Source organism: Triticum urartu, chromosome 1A, assembly GCF_056163025.1.
Source record: "Triticum urartu cultivar PI428250 chromosome 1A, HENAU_Tu73, whole genome shotgun sequence".
Classification (NCBI taxonomy): domain Eukaryota; kingdom Viridiplantae; phylum Streptophyta; class Magnoliopsida; order Poales; family Poaceae; genus Triticum; species Triticum urartu.
The window spans coordinates 581,956,430-581,971,465 of NC_141873.1; the positions used below are offsets into that span (position 1 = coordinate 581,956,430).

The window sequence follows — 15,036 nt, forward strand, 5'->3', positions numbered from 1 at the left end:
CGCTTGCGCATCTCGCGTGATGTGACTTTTGACGAGTCTCATTCTTACTACCCACTTTCTTCTTCCTCGAGTTTCTCTGTGGACGACCTTTCTTTCCTTCTCCTTCCCGATACACCCTGCTATGTGCCTCATGTGTCACCTCTTCCTCCGGCACCTCTTATTCCTTCTCATTCACCATCGACCCCGTCTTCTCCATCCTCCTCCTCCACCTCTCCACCATCATCTCCAGTCCGTCGCCCTCTCTCACCGTTTCCTCTCCACTATACTCGTCGATCTCGTACTGAGGATGTCTCCTCTGACGAGCCTTCCACCTCTGGTGCACCTCCTCTCACGCCTCCCCCGGTTCACAACCTCCGTGCTCGGCCTCGCCCCCCGCCTGATCGCTACTCCCCTGATCGGTACGGTCTCTCTGCTATTGCTGAGCCCACTTCCTATCGAACTGCCATGACTCAGCCTGAATGGCAGCTTGCGATGGCCGAAGAGCTTGCTGCTCTTGAGTGCTCTGGCACATGGGATCTGGTTCCCCTTCCTTCCGGTGTCCGTCCCATCACCTGCAAGTGGGTCTACAAGATTAAGACTCGCTCCGATTGTTCTCTTGAGCGCTACAAAGCTCGTCTTGTGGCCCATGGTTTTCAGCAGGAGCAGGGGGGCGATTATGATGAGACATTCTCTCCTGTGGCCCACATGACCACTGTCCGCACTCTTCTTGCTGTGGCTTCTGTTCGTCAGTGGTCTATCTCTCAACTTGATGTTCAGAACACTTTTATCAATGGCGAGTTGCGTGAGGAGGTTTATATGCAGCCACCACCGGGGTACTATGCTCCTGATGGTATGGTCTGTAGACTTCGCCGCTCCCTCTATGGTCTCAAACAGGCCCCTCGCGCCTGGTTTGAGTGCTTCGCCTCTGTGGTGACTGCCGCTAGTTTCTTGCCCAGTGATCATGATCCCGCGTTGTTTGTTCACACGTCTCCTCATGGTCGGACTCTTCTCCTTCTCTATGTTGATGACATGATCATCACTGGTGACGACTCTAATTACATTGCCTTTGTTAAGGCTAGCCTTCGCGATCAGTTTCTCATGACTGATCTTGGTCCACTTCGCTATTTTCTTGGGATTGAGATCTCCTCCACCTCTGATGGCTTCTACATCTCCCAAGAAAAATATATTCAGGATTTTCTTACTTGCGCTGCTCTCAGTGATGAGCGCACAGTTGTGACTCCCATGGAGCTCAACGTTCAGCTTCGTGCCTCTGATGGTGACCCTCTTCCTAATCCCACTCGCTATCGTCACCTTGTTGACAGTCTTTTCTATCTTGCTGTTACGCGTCCTGACATCTCCTATCCTGTACACATTCTGAGTCAGTTCGTTTTAGCCCCCACCTCTGTCCACTATAGTCATCTCCTCCGTGTTCTACGATATCTTCGTGGCACGATCTCTCAGCGTCTTTTCTTTCCCCGCTCTAGCTCTCTTGAGCTCCAGGCCTACTCTGATGCTACCTGGGCTAGTGATCCCTCTGATCGACGCTCGTTGTCTGCTTATTGTGTCTTTCTTGGTGGCTCTCTTATTGCCTGGAAGACAAAGAAACAGACTGCAGTTTCTTGCTCGAGTACAGAGGCTGAGTTGCGAGCCATGGCTATGCTGACGGCTGAGGTGATCTGGTTACGGTGGCTACTTGAGGATTTTGGTGTGTCTGCTACTACCTTGACTCCCTTATTGTCAGATAGTACTGGTGCTATCAGTATTGCGCGTGACCCAGTGAAGCATGAGCTCACCAAGCACATCGGTGTGGATGCCCACTTTGTGCGTGCTGCTGTGCAGGATCAGACTCTCGCTCTTCACTATGTGCCCTCTGAGTTACAGTTGGCGGACTTCTTCACGAAGGCACGAACTCGAGCGCAACATAGTTTTCTTCTCTCCAAACTCAGTGTTGTCGATCCACCATGAGTTTGAGGGGGGCGTTAGATGTGTATTGCCCTTTTCGGTTTATCCCCATTGTATAAGGGGTCTCTTGCACTTTACCATACACATGTATATGTATTGGCCTTTGGCCCTCCTGTGAATGTAGTTGCTGATTATCCAACAGTTGAATTCAGAGTTGAAGGAGGACCAAAGTATTGCAAGATGTGTAGCATGCATGGAACTCTGAGGCTGCTAGTTTTCTGCTCTGCATAATTTTGTGCTTAGTTTGCAAATTTTTTGGGAACGTTTGGTTTGCTAGCTCACCTAGCTTAGCTGGGCTAGTATTTTCTAGCCGGCTCTGGCAAGAGTCGTCAAAAGCAAGCCTGGATGTTTGGATGAGTAGCAATTAAAGCGTTAACCACCCATGATTTGTGTTCTTGCCCGTGCGGGAGAGGCAAATTGGCTCGCTTCCATCGGCAAGATTTTCATGGCAGTTGCTGGCTATGTTGCCCTCAAAAGCTAGTTTTTATTTAACTTACCAAATAGCTATCCTTGCCTAGCAAGGCTAGGGGCTGGCCTTGCCTAGGACCCAAACATACCTGCTTCGGCAACTGCCCAAGTGCGCTGTTCGTTGTAACAACCACTCTACAGATGATTGTAGAACTTGCATGTTCGTGGCTTGTATTCATTCCGTCCTAGAGTGCGTGATAGGTACTGTACTTGTACTCTACACGATGTTGGATGGAGGTTCCTTCAGCGGATCCGGGTTTAGGTGAAAACCTAGTTCTCGGCTTGATGCCAAGACCGGCGTTGGCGGCACTTTTTTGTGTCATTACCTTCTTGAAGGCCTCGTCGTGGAGAAGCTCCAGACCTCTATCTGCTACCTTCGGGGGAAACCCTATATCAGTAGATCAGATGACGGCGGCGCGTTGGTGTCGTTTCCTCCTTGGGGGCGTCATTCTTGGAGGCGTACACGGGTTCGAGGGACCAGTGGGCGGCTTTTTTGGTGGAGCGGTGCTTCATCCTGCACATTGATGACGGCGGATCTCGGCGGCGTGGTGCAGTGGAGACTCGGTGCCCGATGCGCGGTGCTGGACTCGCGCAGGAGGAGGTTGCTGTCTGGCGTCATGGTGACGTCGATGGCAGAGTGGCCAGACAAGGTAGAAGCCTCAATATGATCTGAAGACCTGTGGAAGATGGCGGCGACGACACACGAGTGCGTCTGACCGGATTGTGCCCCAGACCCGGTATGTGGCTCGGCTGGGGCTTCCGAATGAGTTTCGGCTACCGGCTATTGATGTTAGGCTTAGCTGAGTGGTTTGGGTAGTGGTCCAGCTAGCACCTCTTCATCATATTGGATAGGAGTAGCGGCATATGTTGCCAAGATGGTGGATTCAGGCACATTGTTGTAATACTTTGTAAGGTCCTCGAAAATAATCATTAAAGTGGTTGTATGCATCTCCCAGATGCAGAGGCCCGGGGTCATCCTCCTTTTCTGAAAAAACTATACAAACTATACTTGTTTCCTTATACAACTTGATGCTAGTTTGTTTTTTGACCGTAAACTTGATGCTAGTTTGTCTGTCAGCAAACTAATCTGTTGTTACTGTTGCTACTCGATCTAATCGGTGTTAATAGGCGGCTAACCATGTGTTCGCACACGAACACGTCACCGTGTACCTCCAACGCCGAGGGTGATGCACCGCAGCTCACGTCGAAGGAGACCCGTCCGGAAGCGCGGTACGCAAGCAATCCGGCAGGTGCTTTTCAGGACCCGAAACCCCACGCGCCCGGGAAGGACCCGGTCTAGACGCGCGACGGCTATGGGCTGCCCTAGGTCGGTTCGCCCGCCCCTAGAGCCTCGAGGATTTCTGCCCTTCAACATGAAGAACGAGAGAGAAAGAACCAGGAAGGGACGTAAAACTAAGGTAAAAAGTAGATGGGTTTTGCGATTGTGTGTTTTTCAATCGGCCGTCACCCCTTAGGTATATAAGAGGCGGTTGGACTTCCCGTGCAAGGAAAAGGCTTGGATTCACGTCCAAAACCCTAGTCAAATTCGGATTGGTTTTATCCAAACTTTCCAAAACTGTTCGGTTTAAACTGGCTGCACCTTGCGGGTCTTTTTTGTGGTGATAAACGACCTCGGATGGAAACGAGTCCAAAAGCAATCTTGACCGATTCGACGAGACAAACAACTTTCATGTTGAACATTTTTTGATCAGAGGTCATCTTGAGGTCAAATCGCTCGTATAAAAAAGACTATTATTCGCTCTACCTCGCGCAAAACAGGCTATACTCGCGCTACCCATCAGACATGGCGTCTTGTGGGGCGCGTCATTTTCTGCCTCTTGACAGAGCTGCATTTCGATGGCTCTAATTTTTGCATACAAACTCGGATTGGAACGAATTTTATATTAAAATCTATCCTTTCAACGAGACGAAGATAATCCATGTAGATCATTTTTCCATACGAGGCAGTCTTGGGGGCGTAATGAGTCGAATAGTGTTTTGAATAAAAAATCTCAGTATTTCAAACACAACTTCGTCCTTTGAGATGAGATCGGATGGCGATGGCCCAAACTTCAAAGATGTTCATATCGACAGTACGAAACTTTTTTATGTAGATCACTTCTCCATTTGAGGTCATATTAATTAAGTTCTTAACCGTGCCAAAATTTGATGTCAACACCATGCTAAAAGCCTGAAACATATGACAGTGGCAGTACGTTGTCTTACCCGAGTGGTGTCCTCCCGGCCCGCCGCACGGTGCCCACGCGTCGCCGGTGACCTCTGTCTCCCTCGTCATCTCCGGAGGTCGGCCGCACGCCGACCTCCTCTGCTCGATCGAGCCCCACGGTGGCGGGAGGGCGAGAGGATGGCGGTAGACCGGAGGTGAAAGAATTCCGGCCGTCCTAGCGCTTGGAGGAAGGGGGAGGAAGATTGATTCCAGCCGGCTCGCCGGCGTTCTGTTGCGCGTGATTTGGGGAATTTGACAAGACGACGAGCCATGTGCGTACTGGACTCACTGGACTTGATTTGATGATACAGGCCCAACCCACTGCCGACCAGGCCGAACTCTTTTTTTTATATACTAGAGAAAAATCCACATTCCTGTCTAAAATAAGAAGAAAAAGAGAGATGGTCAACGGCAATCATGCTCGTGTTTTTTTTGCGATAAATCATGCTGCTTTCTTTCTCTGCTGCTTTGCTCTTCGGTTTTTGTACACTCCTTTTTCTCATAATAAAAAAAGAAGAAGCTCCAGTACGCACAGGAGAAACACACGTCGATGTATACGCTAGCCTGTAAAACGGGTGGTCCGATCATGTTGACAAGAGCTTCTCTGACGAAACCAAACGTGGTCCTGATGAAGTTCCCTCCCTTATAGTTGGGTCATGTCCATGATTCATCTGAGGAAATAAATACAAAGGTCAATTTAAAGCCACCTACGATGCGAATAAAATCGCTACACCTATAAGTACAAAGATGTATCCTGGCCACATCATCGGACATCATCTAATTGGCGTCAAGAAGCCGTCCGCATGGCAAGCTGAGAGCACCAACTGGTCTAGACGACCCACGACGCGCATTGGATGCACACGCTGTAAGATCCGCCACCGCCCTCTTTCGCTATCACATCTTCAGGAGAAACCAATGCATAGACCTTGCTAGGCCCATCTGCTGTCGACGTCACCACGACACCAGACGATGCCACTAGCCTACGCGCGTCCATTTTCAAAAAAAAAAACGCGTCCAACACCGAGACTCCTGTGCTCCACGCCGGCAAGACCAACCGTCTTCATATCAGTAGATGTAATACCACTCCTCCTGTTGTTCCCTCCAGCTACTTCCTGCTCCAAAAAGATGCCCCCAGAAGGGAGAACGACACCGAAGGCGTGTCATCGTCCAATCCGGTAGACCAAGATCTAGGGTTTCCACTGGCCATCCCAAGCGTGGTGACGCAAGCTGAAACGACGATGCATCGAGAGAAGGGAACGACGTCAAAAACGCCGCCACCGTCCGCCATGACCACAATCACCGGAAATCGCGTCACCCCCATCTTAAAGCTGACTAGATCTATGCAGAGCCTTGCCAAGAAGATGTACGCTGCCGCCGGCATGCTGGCAGAGAGCCTACATCTACCCCTCACAGGTCCATCCACGCGCTGCTGGCCGGTCAAGGCCACACCGTGATGGATCTAGACGGGACGGTACACACAGGAAAAATATACATGTATACATTAGCTCGGTATAAAACAGACGGTTCAATCATGTCAGCTTCTCTGACAAAACCGAGCAAGTTCCCTACAAAATCAGCCGGTTGATTTGTTACAAGGTTATAAGCCGCCTCCAGAGTCTTCCGATCAGGTGCATCCCAGCCGTAGGATCCATGTGCACCAAAGCAACGTGCGGCCACTCGCTTGCGATAGAACATTGCAACGGAGACCGTGCTTTTTTTTGAACAAGCAAAGGCACCGAAGTGCCAAATTCATTCAGCTTGTAGAGAAAGTACAGAGAGAATTACATAGATCTGCTGAAGATGTAGAGAGGAGTAGCAGCAGTATCTAGAAAAGAGAGCTGAAGAAAGACCCTATATGAGGCAAAGTGGGAATGACCACTACACCATGATCAACATGGTCAGAACTAGCACAGGAACACTCTGAATCTGAAACTATGAATTGCTGTTGTCTTTTGCTTCACTGCCATCTTTCTTGAAGCAAGCATGTCAAGGTTCTGTAGAAACAGCAAAATACATCTGAAACCAAGATGAAAACCCTGCAAAATAAGAAACTGATGTACTCCAGCTTCGCGATATAGCATCAAACTCTAGAGATCTGCAAACGAATAAAAACCAAGCACAACAGAAAGTATAGAGAGAAGACAGAGCTCAAGAAGAAACAAAGAACAAGCCCAGGCTACCATCTATAACTGAGATAAAAACCAGCCACACCAAAACCTACAGGGAGAAAATTAATAACAGTGAACTGTATGAATTCTAAAGCCCTGAATCTGAAAATTTTCAAGAAGAGGCAGTATTGGGCAAAGACCATAATTGTGTCTTGCAGCAAAACAAGAAAGGCGAGTGTCGCCAATAGCACGGAAAACTTGTTGAGCAAGATTATGAGCAATACCATTGATCTCCCTAGAAATGTGAAACACCTTTGGCTGAAGTTGATAAGTAGTCTTAAAAAAACTAGCCAAAGATTTCCTGATACTCCATGGAGTTTCAGAAGTGGAGACATTACCTAGAGCAGCAGCCCCTGCTAAAACCAAGCAGTCCGTCAGAAAAGTAGGCTGAGCAATGTTGAGTTGAGATGCAAGATAAGCAGCAAAATTTAGTGCAAGAGCCTCCGCTTGCAGAGGAGTAGAAGTTGGAGGAGCTGAAGCTTGCACTTGCACATTGATCTCTCCTCCGTTAGAGGGTAAGGAAATAAAGATTCCCACACCTGTGCCAACCTGTCCTTGCAACAAACCTGGAATTTTCTTAGTCCTAAAAGCTGCATCCGAATAGATTTTAGCCCCATCAGCCAACAAATCAGACCTAAGGGTTCTGCCAGGCAAAGGAATTTGATTAGAAGACAACTGAGTTGGAGTTGGAGCCTGATTCAAGAGAAGGGCATTGTCATACACATTAGAGGTTAATGCAAGAGCAGCAATGTGAACTTGATGAGGAAGAGATTTCGCCCTATGAAATAGAAAATCATTCCTTGATTTCCAGAGACACCAAAGAAGCGTAAAAATGTTAGAAAGAGAACCATATGGATGCCTCATGCGAAGAACATCAATAACAGAATGCAAGGTGGAATGCCCCTGGACTAAAGCATCCGAACGAACAAACCAAGGAGAGGAAAACCAAGCTGCACGAGAAAAAGAGCACATGAAAAACAGATGGACCTCATCCTCTTGTTGACCACATCGGCAACAACTTTTTGAAATATGAATGGAAAATCTACCAGCCCTCAACCCTGTAGGAAGAGCCCTCCTAAGCAGTCTCCACGCAAAAGTTTTAACTTTTGGGAGCATATCCTTTTGTTTCCAAATGAGTTTAAGAAGATTTGAGAGATCCAAAGGAACAGCAGAAGGTGCATTTCGGGGAATGGCCTGAATTTCTTGCAAACAAAGTTTATAGGCAGATTTTGAAGAACAAATACCATTATGAGTGAGATCCCAACAAAGCGTATCCGGACTATCATCATCAATAATATCTATTTGCACAATAAGAGAGGCCAAAGGTTCTTGAAAAAGAGAGCAAACCAAGTCATGATTCCAGGTTTTTTGGTCCGGAAGCCAAAGATCTTTAACTAAAGATGGATATTGAAAACCATGTCGTTGATGAATAAGACAATCATGAACTGATCTCCAAAGAGAGCACCAAGGAGTGCTCCAAATTGAGATATTGCCTTGAGATAATTGATAAAAAGAATGGGCTTTGAGTTTCGGTAGAATTTTAAGAATAGAAGCCCAAAAGGCCAACTTAGCAGAATTAGCAGAGGCTGTCCATATGGAGGCATTATGAAAGTATTTAGCCTTAAGAACAAGATGCAAGTGAGAAGAAGGAGACTTAGCTAATCTCCAAGCAGCTGTGAGAAGGAGACCTTCATTGATAGCCTTCAAGTTCCTTATTCCTAATCCTCCCTCTTCCTTAGAGTTACAAATATCCTTCCAAGCTCGGAGGCAAAGGCTCTTTTTGGAATCACTTTCTCGAACACCTGTCCACCAGAAATTCCTAATGATTGCAGTAAGTTTAGCTATGAACTTCTTGGTAAACAAGATGTTAGCCATATAATAAACAGGTATAGCCGAGAAAACCGAACGAATCAATTCTAATCTGGCAGCATGGGAAAGCATGTTAGCTTTATAAGTAGGTAGCTTATTCAGAAATTTTTCAATGACAAAGTTGTAAGCCGAAGCTCTATTCTTAGCTGGAAGCACAAGAGGATGACCAAGATGAACAAAACTGCTATCCAAGTTAGAAACCGGGAAAATCTGCTTAATAGCATGAATTATAGTTTTAGGAACGTGAGAGCTGAAAAGAATGGCTGATTTGGCCCAGTTTGGAGTTTGTCCTGAGATGGCACAAAAATGGTTAATGATTTGAGCCATAGAATGAGCCTCTTGAAGACTTGCCTGTCCACAAACCAACAAATCATCTGCAAACAACAAAGAGTGAATAGGAGGGCAGTTTGGTCCAAGAGAAATTCCCTGCAAATGGTGAGCAGCCAGAGCCTCATTAAGAGCAAGAGACAATTCATTGATAGCGATGACAAACAAATAAGGTGACATGGGACAGCCCTGACGGATACCTCTGAAGCTTCTAAATTTACGCGAGGGCTGACCATTAATCAAGACCGAGAACATGGGAGAAGAAATACAAGCATGCACCAAGTTAATGAAATGACCATGCAACCCTTTACGTGTAAGAGCAGCCACTATAAAATTCCATTCCAAACGATCGAAAGCTTTGGCCAAATCAATTTTAAGCATAAAGGCATTATGATTCCAAGATTTAAGAAAGAAAGAGTGCGTGATTTCTTGGGCAATGATGATATTATCACTAATGCGTCTACCCTCAATAAAAGCTTGCTGAGCAGGATCAATATAATCAGGCAAATGCAATTTAATCCTATTAGCAAGAGACTTCGCAATGATCTTATACACAACATTACAAAGACTAATAGGCCGGTAATCCATGGGAACATGAGGCTCAAGTTTTTTTGGAATAAGTGCAATATTTGTGTCATTAATATGAGGAGGCAAAATACCAGTATTATAAAAATTAATGACAAGTTGCGTAACTTCATCACCTATCCAGTCCCAAGCTGCCAAATAAAACTCCACATTGAACCCATCCGGCCCTGGAGAAGCATTTAATTTCATCTCCTTGAGAATCTGCAATACCTCCTGTTTTTCTGGAAGAGCATAAGTAGGATCTAGGGAATCATTAGGCCAATGAGAATGAGGGTAAGGTCTCTTAGAATTATTGTTGGGAGAAGAAAATATATATCGGAAATAGCTAACAAAAGTGTTAGTGATAGCAGTGGGCTTAAATTGCATCATGTCCTTTTCATCCTTAACAGAACAAATAGTATTCCTCTTTCTACGCTTGATCACAGCTTGTTGAAAAAAATTAGTATTGCGGTCTCCATCCTTAGCCCAACCTTTCTTGCTTCTTTGTTTGTAAAACTGATTAAGCTTATAGAGAGTTTGCTCATACCTGATAGTGAGAGTACTTTCTAAAGCATGATCTTGCTGCTGCAAGGGAAGTTGTTGTATTTGGTTAATACTCAATTCAAGGTCATGAAGGTCCTGTTGGAGGGGCTTCTTCCTTTTACACCACTTTTTAAGTGACCCTGCTAAAGAGGAAGTTTTGGCTGCAAAAGATTGAGCTGGGCAATTAGTCCAAGCTGATTTTGCAAAAGCAGAAAAATCCTTTTCTAACAGCCACCAATTTTCAAATTTGAAGGTCTGCTTAGGTTTGACAAAATTACCTTCGGTAGACAGTAAAATGGGAGCATGATCACTCAAAATGATAGGAAGATTAAGAACTTTGGTATTAGGATAATGCATGCACCATTCGGAATTAACCAAACAACGGTCAAGGCGTTTATAAATAGGATTGGAAGTGTTCTGTCTACCACGCCAAGTATAAGCAGGCCTACTATAACCTATATCAAACAAACCACAATTTTTCACAAGAGAACGAAAAGCATGCATACGATAGTAATTCACATTGCCATTGCAACCATCAATATCATACAGGATGTCATTCAGGTCTCCCATACACAATATCGGCATGCCCAGATTATCATACACAAAAGAAGAAACTTGATCCCAAATGCCAGTAGTCTGCCTATGATATGGGTCGCCGTATATACAAATTAAACAAAAGTTGACCCCCGAAGCTAGATGAACTACTTTAGCTAAAATATAATGGAAAGCAGAACTATGAACAGAGACTTTAAGATCATCAGTCCACATAAGCCAAAGACCTCCCGAAGCACCTCTAGAAGGAACAACAAAACCATCGATAACATCAAACCTATTAACAAGATCAACAGAACGAACTTTGGATGATTTGATTTCCGAAACAAAGGTTACATGCGCCTTCGTGGATCGCATCAAGTTAGCTAGGTAGAGCATTCTTTCATTGCCAAGGCCTCGGCCCATACCTCGGCAATTCCAAGCGATGGCCCTCATGGCGCCCGAGGCACGATAGGGCTGTGCGCCGCTCCCCAAGAAGCGGAGAGCGCCCCTCGGACCAAATCCAGCAGATGCTCTGATTTGCTAAGGTCGATTTGCAAAGGAACCGGCGGCGCGAGGTGTGAAGGCACAGCAGCAAGAACTGGGAAAAGCGCACCGGAAACAACCAGATCACTCTGCGCTAACGAGCGGGCCAAGGTCAGCGGCGGCGCAAGGCTTTGGTGACTGAAGCGGGAGAAACGGAGACGGGACGGCTGCCGGACGCAGATGCGAGAGCGAGAAATCGAGTAAGAAAGGAGAAGGGGAGAATCAAATCAGTCTGAGATGGGCGGGGGGACGAGGAAGCAACAAGAACAGGGCAATAGAGAAAGGGGATCTAGAGATGTCCAAGAGAAAAAAAAATCAGAGACCGTGCTGCAATGCAACACCGGCTACACACCACGTCCCACTTGAACCCCGTGAGTAGCGTGTGGCGGCGACCGACCAACCGTCTGCCCACCGTTCGGCGTAGTTCCGTGGTCGCAACGCCACCGCTACATCATTCCTGCGACACCTGCCGCACGAATCATCGCAGCACGCCCCATGCTTCGGGCTGATGGCCCACCATATCGTCACAGACATGCTCGTCTATGCCTTGCCTCGAAGCTTCGATTGCTCCGTTGCACCCCAGTGGACGGATCCAACTCTGGCGAGTGGCGTAGATCCCAGACAACATGCTCTTCATACGATTTGATCTTCCTGGCGGGTAGGATTGGCCGGCGTCTTCAATATATAGGCGCGGCCGCGTGGAGAGACTTGGGTTGATCCCAGACAACATGCTCTTCATACTTACACCTTTTTTTTCTTTTTTTCTCTTTTTTAAACGGTTTCGTTCTGTTTTTTCTTGTAACGGTTTTGTTCGGTTTCTTATTTTTATTTTTTTATTTTTCTTTCTTTTCTCTTTGCTAAATGTGTGAATTTTTTCTTCAAATTGTGAACTTTTTACCAAAATTCATTAAAAAAATCAAACTCGTGATTTTTTAAAAAAATGGATAAATTGTTTGCATATTTAAAAAAACATGAAATATTTCCAGATTTGTGATTTTGTTTTCAAATCAATGAACTTTTTTTCAAATTTGTGAACATTTTCAGAATTGATTAAATTTCTTTGAAATATGATGATTTTCTTTTCAAATTTGATGAACTTTTTTCAAGTTGATGATATTTTGTTCACATGCTGCTGGGCCGCCCACGGCGACCGTCATACAGGCGCTAGAAGGTGAGCGGGCACATAAGGTACCCTAAAGGAGCTCTCAGGAACCACGACACATGCTAGAGGAATTGGTGGACTGTTTGCGTGGAGGCTCGAGGACCTCAAAATTTGCGGCGAAGAATAGAAGTTACGTCCCTTTGACTTCTTAGGAAGGGTCGGGGCTATATCTCCGTCACATGAGAGAAGCTTGCGACTAACTGAAGCGACTTGCAGTGGCGCGAGCATATGTGTCGGCCCAGTGTGTGGGAGGCCACTACCTCATTCTTCTTCTTCTTTTCACTTTTTATTTCATTTTCATCCTTTTTTACTTTTTTCTACACTTACAATTATTCTAACCATACCGGAGTATATTACAAATATATTCTTTACCTTTGTCTACACTTACAAATATTCTAACCATTTATATGAAAAATTTATACAAAAAATCTACAATATATGTGAAAAAGTTGATCATGTATTTGCAAAATAATAAATGCGTGTTGACAAAAAGGCAACCATATATTAAAAAAAGTTAAACTTATATTTGAAAAATGTTAAATATGTATACAAAAAATGTAGAGCATATATTTAAAACAAATTGAACTTGTATTTCAAAAAAAATTAAATGTGTATAAAGAAATTAATGACCACGTATTAAAAAATTTAAATTGTATTTAAAAAGAAGTTAAATGTGTACATGAAAAATGTTGACCATGTATTAAAATATGTTGAACTTGCATTTGAAAAAAATTTGAATATGTATATAAAAAATGTTGGCCATGTATTAAAAATGTTAAACTTGTATTTAAAAAATTATACAAGAAGTTGAAAAATGTTAGACATGTATAGAAAAAGTATTTACCACATATTCTAAAAATATAAATATGGTATTTGAAAATGTTAATAAAGCATTGGAAAAATGTTAAACATGTTCAGAAAAAGGTATTAGATATATACCAAAAATGTCTATATAAAAAAGAAACCCGAGAGAGAAGGGAAAACCGATGATAAACGAGAATGAAAGAAACAAAACCGAAGAAATATGAAGAAAAAGGATAGAAAAGAAAAGTTAAGAAAAAATGAGTGAAAACCAAGAAAGAAATAAAGAAAACTTTTAAAAAACAACGAAAATAGGAAAGAAAAGAACCTGTGGAAATAGAAAAAACTCAGAGAAAAACCTGTCGAAAAACTAGTGAAAACACCCGGGAAACCCAATGGAAAAACTGGCTCATTTCGCATCAAGTAGGTAAGCTCCAACCGGATGCAGCTCTGGGCGTCTTAGGAGACCAGGGTTCCACCCCTTACGCGCTCCCCTTTTCATTCACTTATTTCATTTAACCGTGCGCGAATGGGCCAGCCCGACCGATTGCTGTAGACGCTTCAGTAAGACTGAAGAAAAACTCGCTGTGAGCGAGATATAGCCTTTTAATTCTCTGCACGCGATGACATGGGCCGTCTGACTCCGGTTCCACGTTGTGCTAAACTTGGGCCCGTAACGCGTTAGAGTTCTCGAAACAAAAAGGGTAATCTCCCATCGATACAAGCCGAGGAGCGAGGAAGGGGTACGTATCGTCATCGATCGATCATGGCGGCGGCGCTTCGACTACAGGCGGCGGCGAGGATGCTCCAGCGATCTCCGGCGGAGCAACGGCTCCGGCTGCTGCCACGGCTCTTGCACGGCGCCGGTTCACCGTCGACCCCCTCCGCTGCTGCCGAGGTACGTACCTACATGCTCCATCATCTCACGAAACTAAAATAGACAAAGACGTACTTTTTCTCATTAATTAAAGCCTCGTATATACAAGTACTCACTCGTGCTGCGTTGCGTCCGTTCGTCACCAGAGGCTCTCGTTGGTGCAACTGCACGACAGGCAGCAGGAGCTGTCAGAGGAGCTGTACCCCGTGCTGCTCGAGCTAGACAAGAGAATACTAGGCAAACACCACAAGGCCACCGGCTTGATCTTCCACACCAGATACTCGGATCTGCTCGGGATCGTCACCAAGCACATCGATCCTAGACCAAACGACTCCAACTGGTACGTAAGTATGGTACATACTACCTCTGTCCTGGTTTATTGGTCCCTTCATAATTTATGCCAAATTTTGATCAAAGATTTAAATAATAGAATGTTAATGCATGTCAACAAAAAATATATCGTTGGATTTGTATTTAAATTTAATTTTCAATAATATGATATGCATAAATATTTTGTTAGTTAAATTTATGGTCAAAATTTGGCACGAAATACAATGAAGACCAATAAACCAAGAGAAAGATAGTACATACATACATACACACCTATTTTCTCTGCGCTCTTGTTAGTTAATCAGTAGTCTTTTCTTTCATATGCATGCTTGCAGGCGGTGGTTTCGAGCCAAAGTGATATTGTCCAATGGGTGCGCATGGTTGGTGGGTCTGGGTTTCCTACATTGCATGTGCTTCCATGATCTGCTTGCGGAAGAAGAAGAAAATGATGTAGATAAAGAGGAGTGATAAAATTTCATATATCTCGATTGGTGTCAGGTCTTTAGTTGCTCTATAGTTTATACATCATGTTTTTATCATTCAGGTCTTTTCTGGAATGCAAGGGATCTAGGAGATCCTCACACACAAACCTTTATTGCTAATTGTATTTGACATTATAACTTTACTTTGGTTGGTGTATCTCTGAAACTAAAAAGCAATCTTTTACATATATGTTTTTAAA

At 44.7% G+C, this 15,036-nt stretch overlaps 2 protein-coding genes across 2 annotated transcripts; one reads left to right on the top strand and one right to left on the bottom strand.

Annotated features, from left to right (window-relative positions):
* Nucleotides 1-243: 243 nt before the first annotated feature.
* On the bottom strand, nucleotides 244-4,705 carry LOC147993063 (uncharacterized). The gene is made up of 2 exons (XM_087539209.1): nucleotides 4,636-4,705; nucleotides 244-1,337 (listed from the first exon to the last, which is right to left on the bottom strand). Exons 1-2 carry the CDS (start codon nucleotides 4,703-4,705, stop codon nucleotides 244-246), a joined length of 1,164 nt encoding a protein of 387 aa, XP_087395335.1.
* A 9,191-nt stretch (nucleotides 4,706-13,896) lies between these two features.
* LOC147993064 (uncharacterized) lies at nucleotides 13,897-14,822 on the top strand. The gene is made up of 3 exons (XM_087542210.1): nucleotides 13,897-14,045; nucleotides 14,171-14,364; nucleotides 14,690-14,822. The coding sequence occupies exons 1-3, from the start codon at nucleotides 13,914-13,916 to the stop codon at nucleotides 14,820-14,822; spliced, it is 459 nt and encodes a 152-aa protein (XP_087398336.1). The 5' UTR covers nucleotides 13,897-13,913.
* The last annotated feature ends 214 nt before the right edge of the window (nucleotides 14,823-15,036 follow it).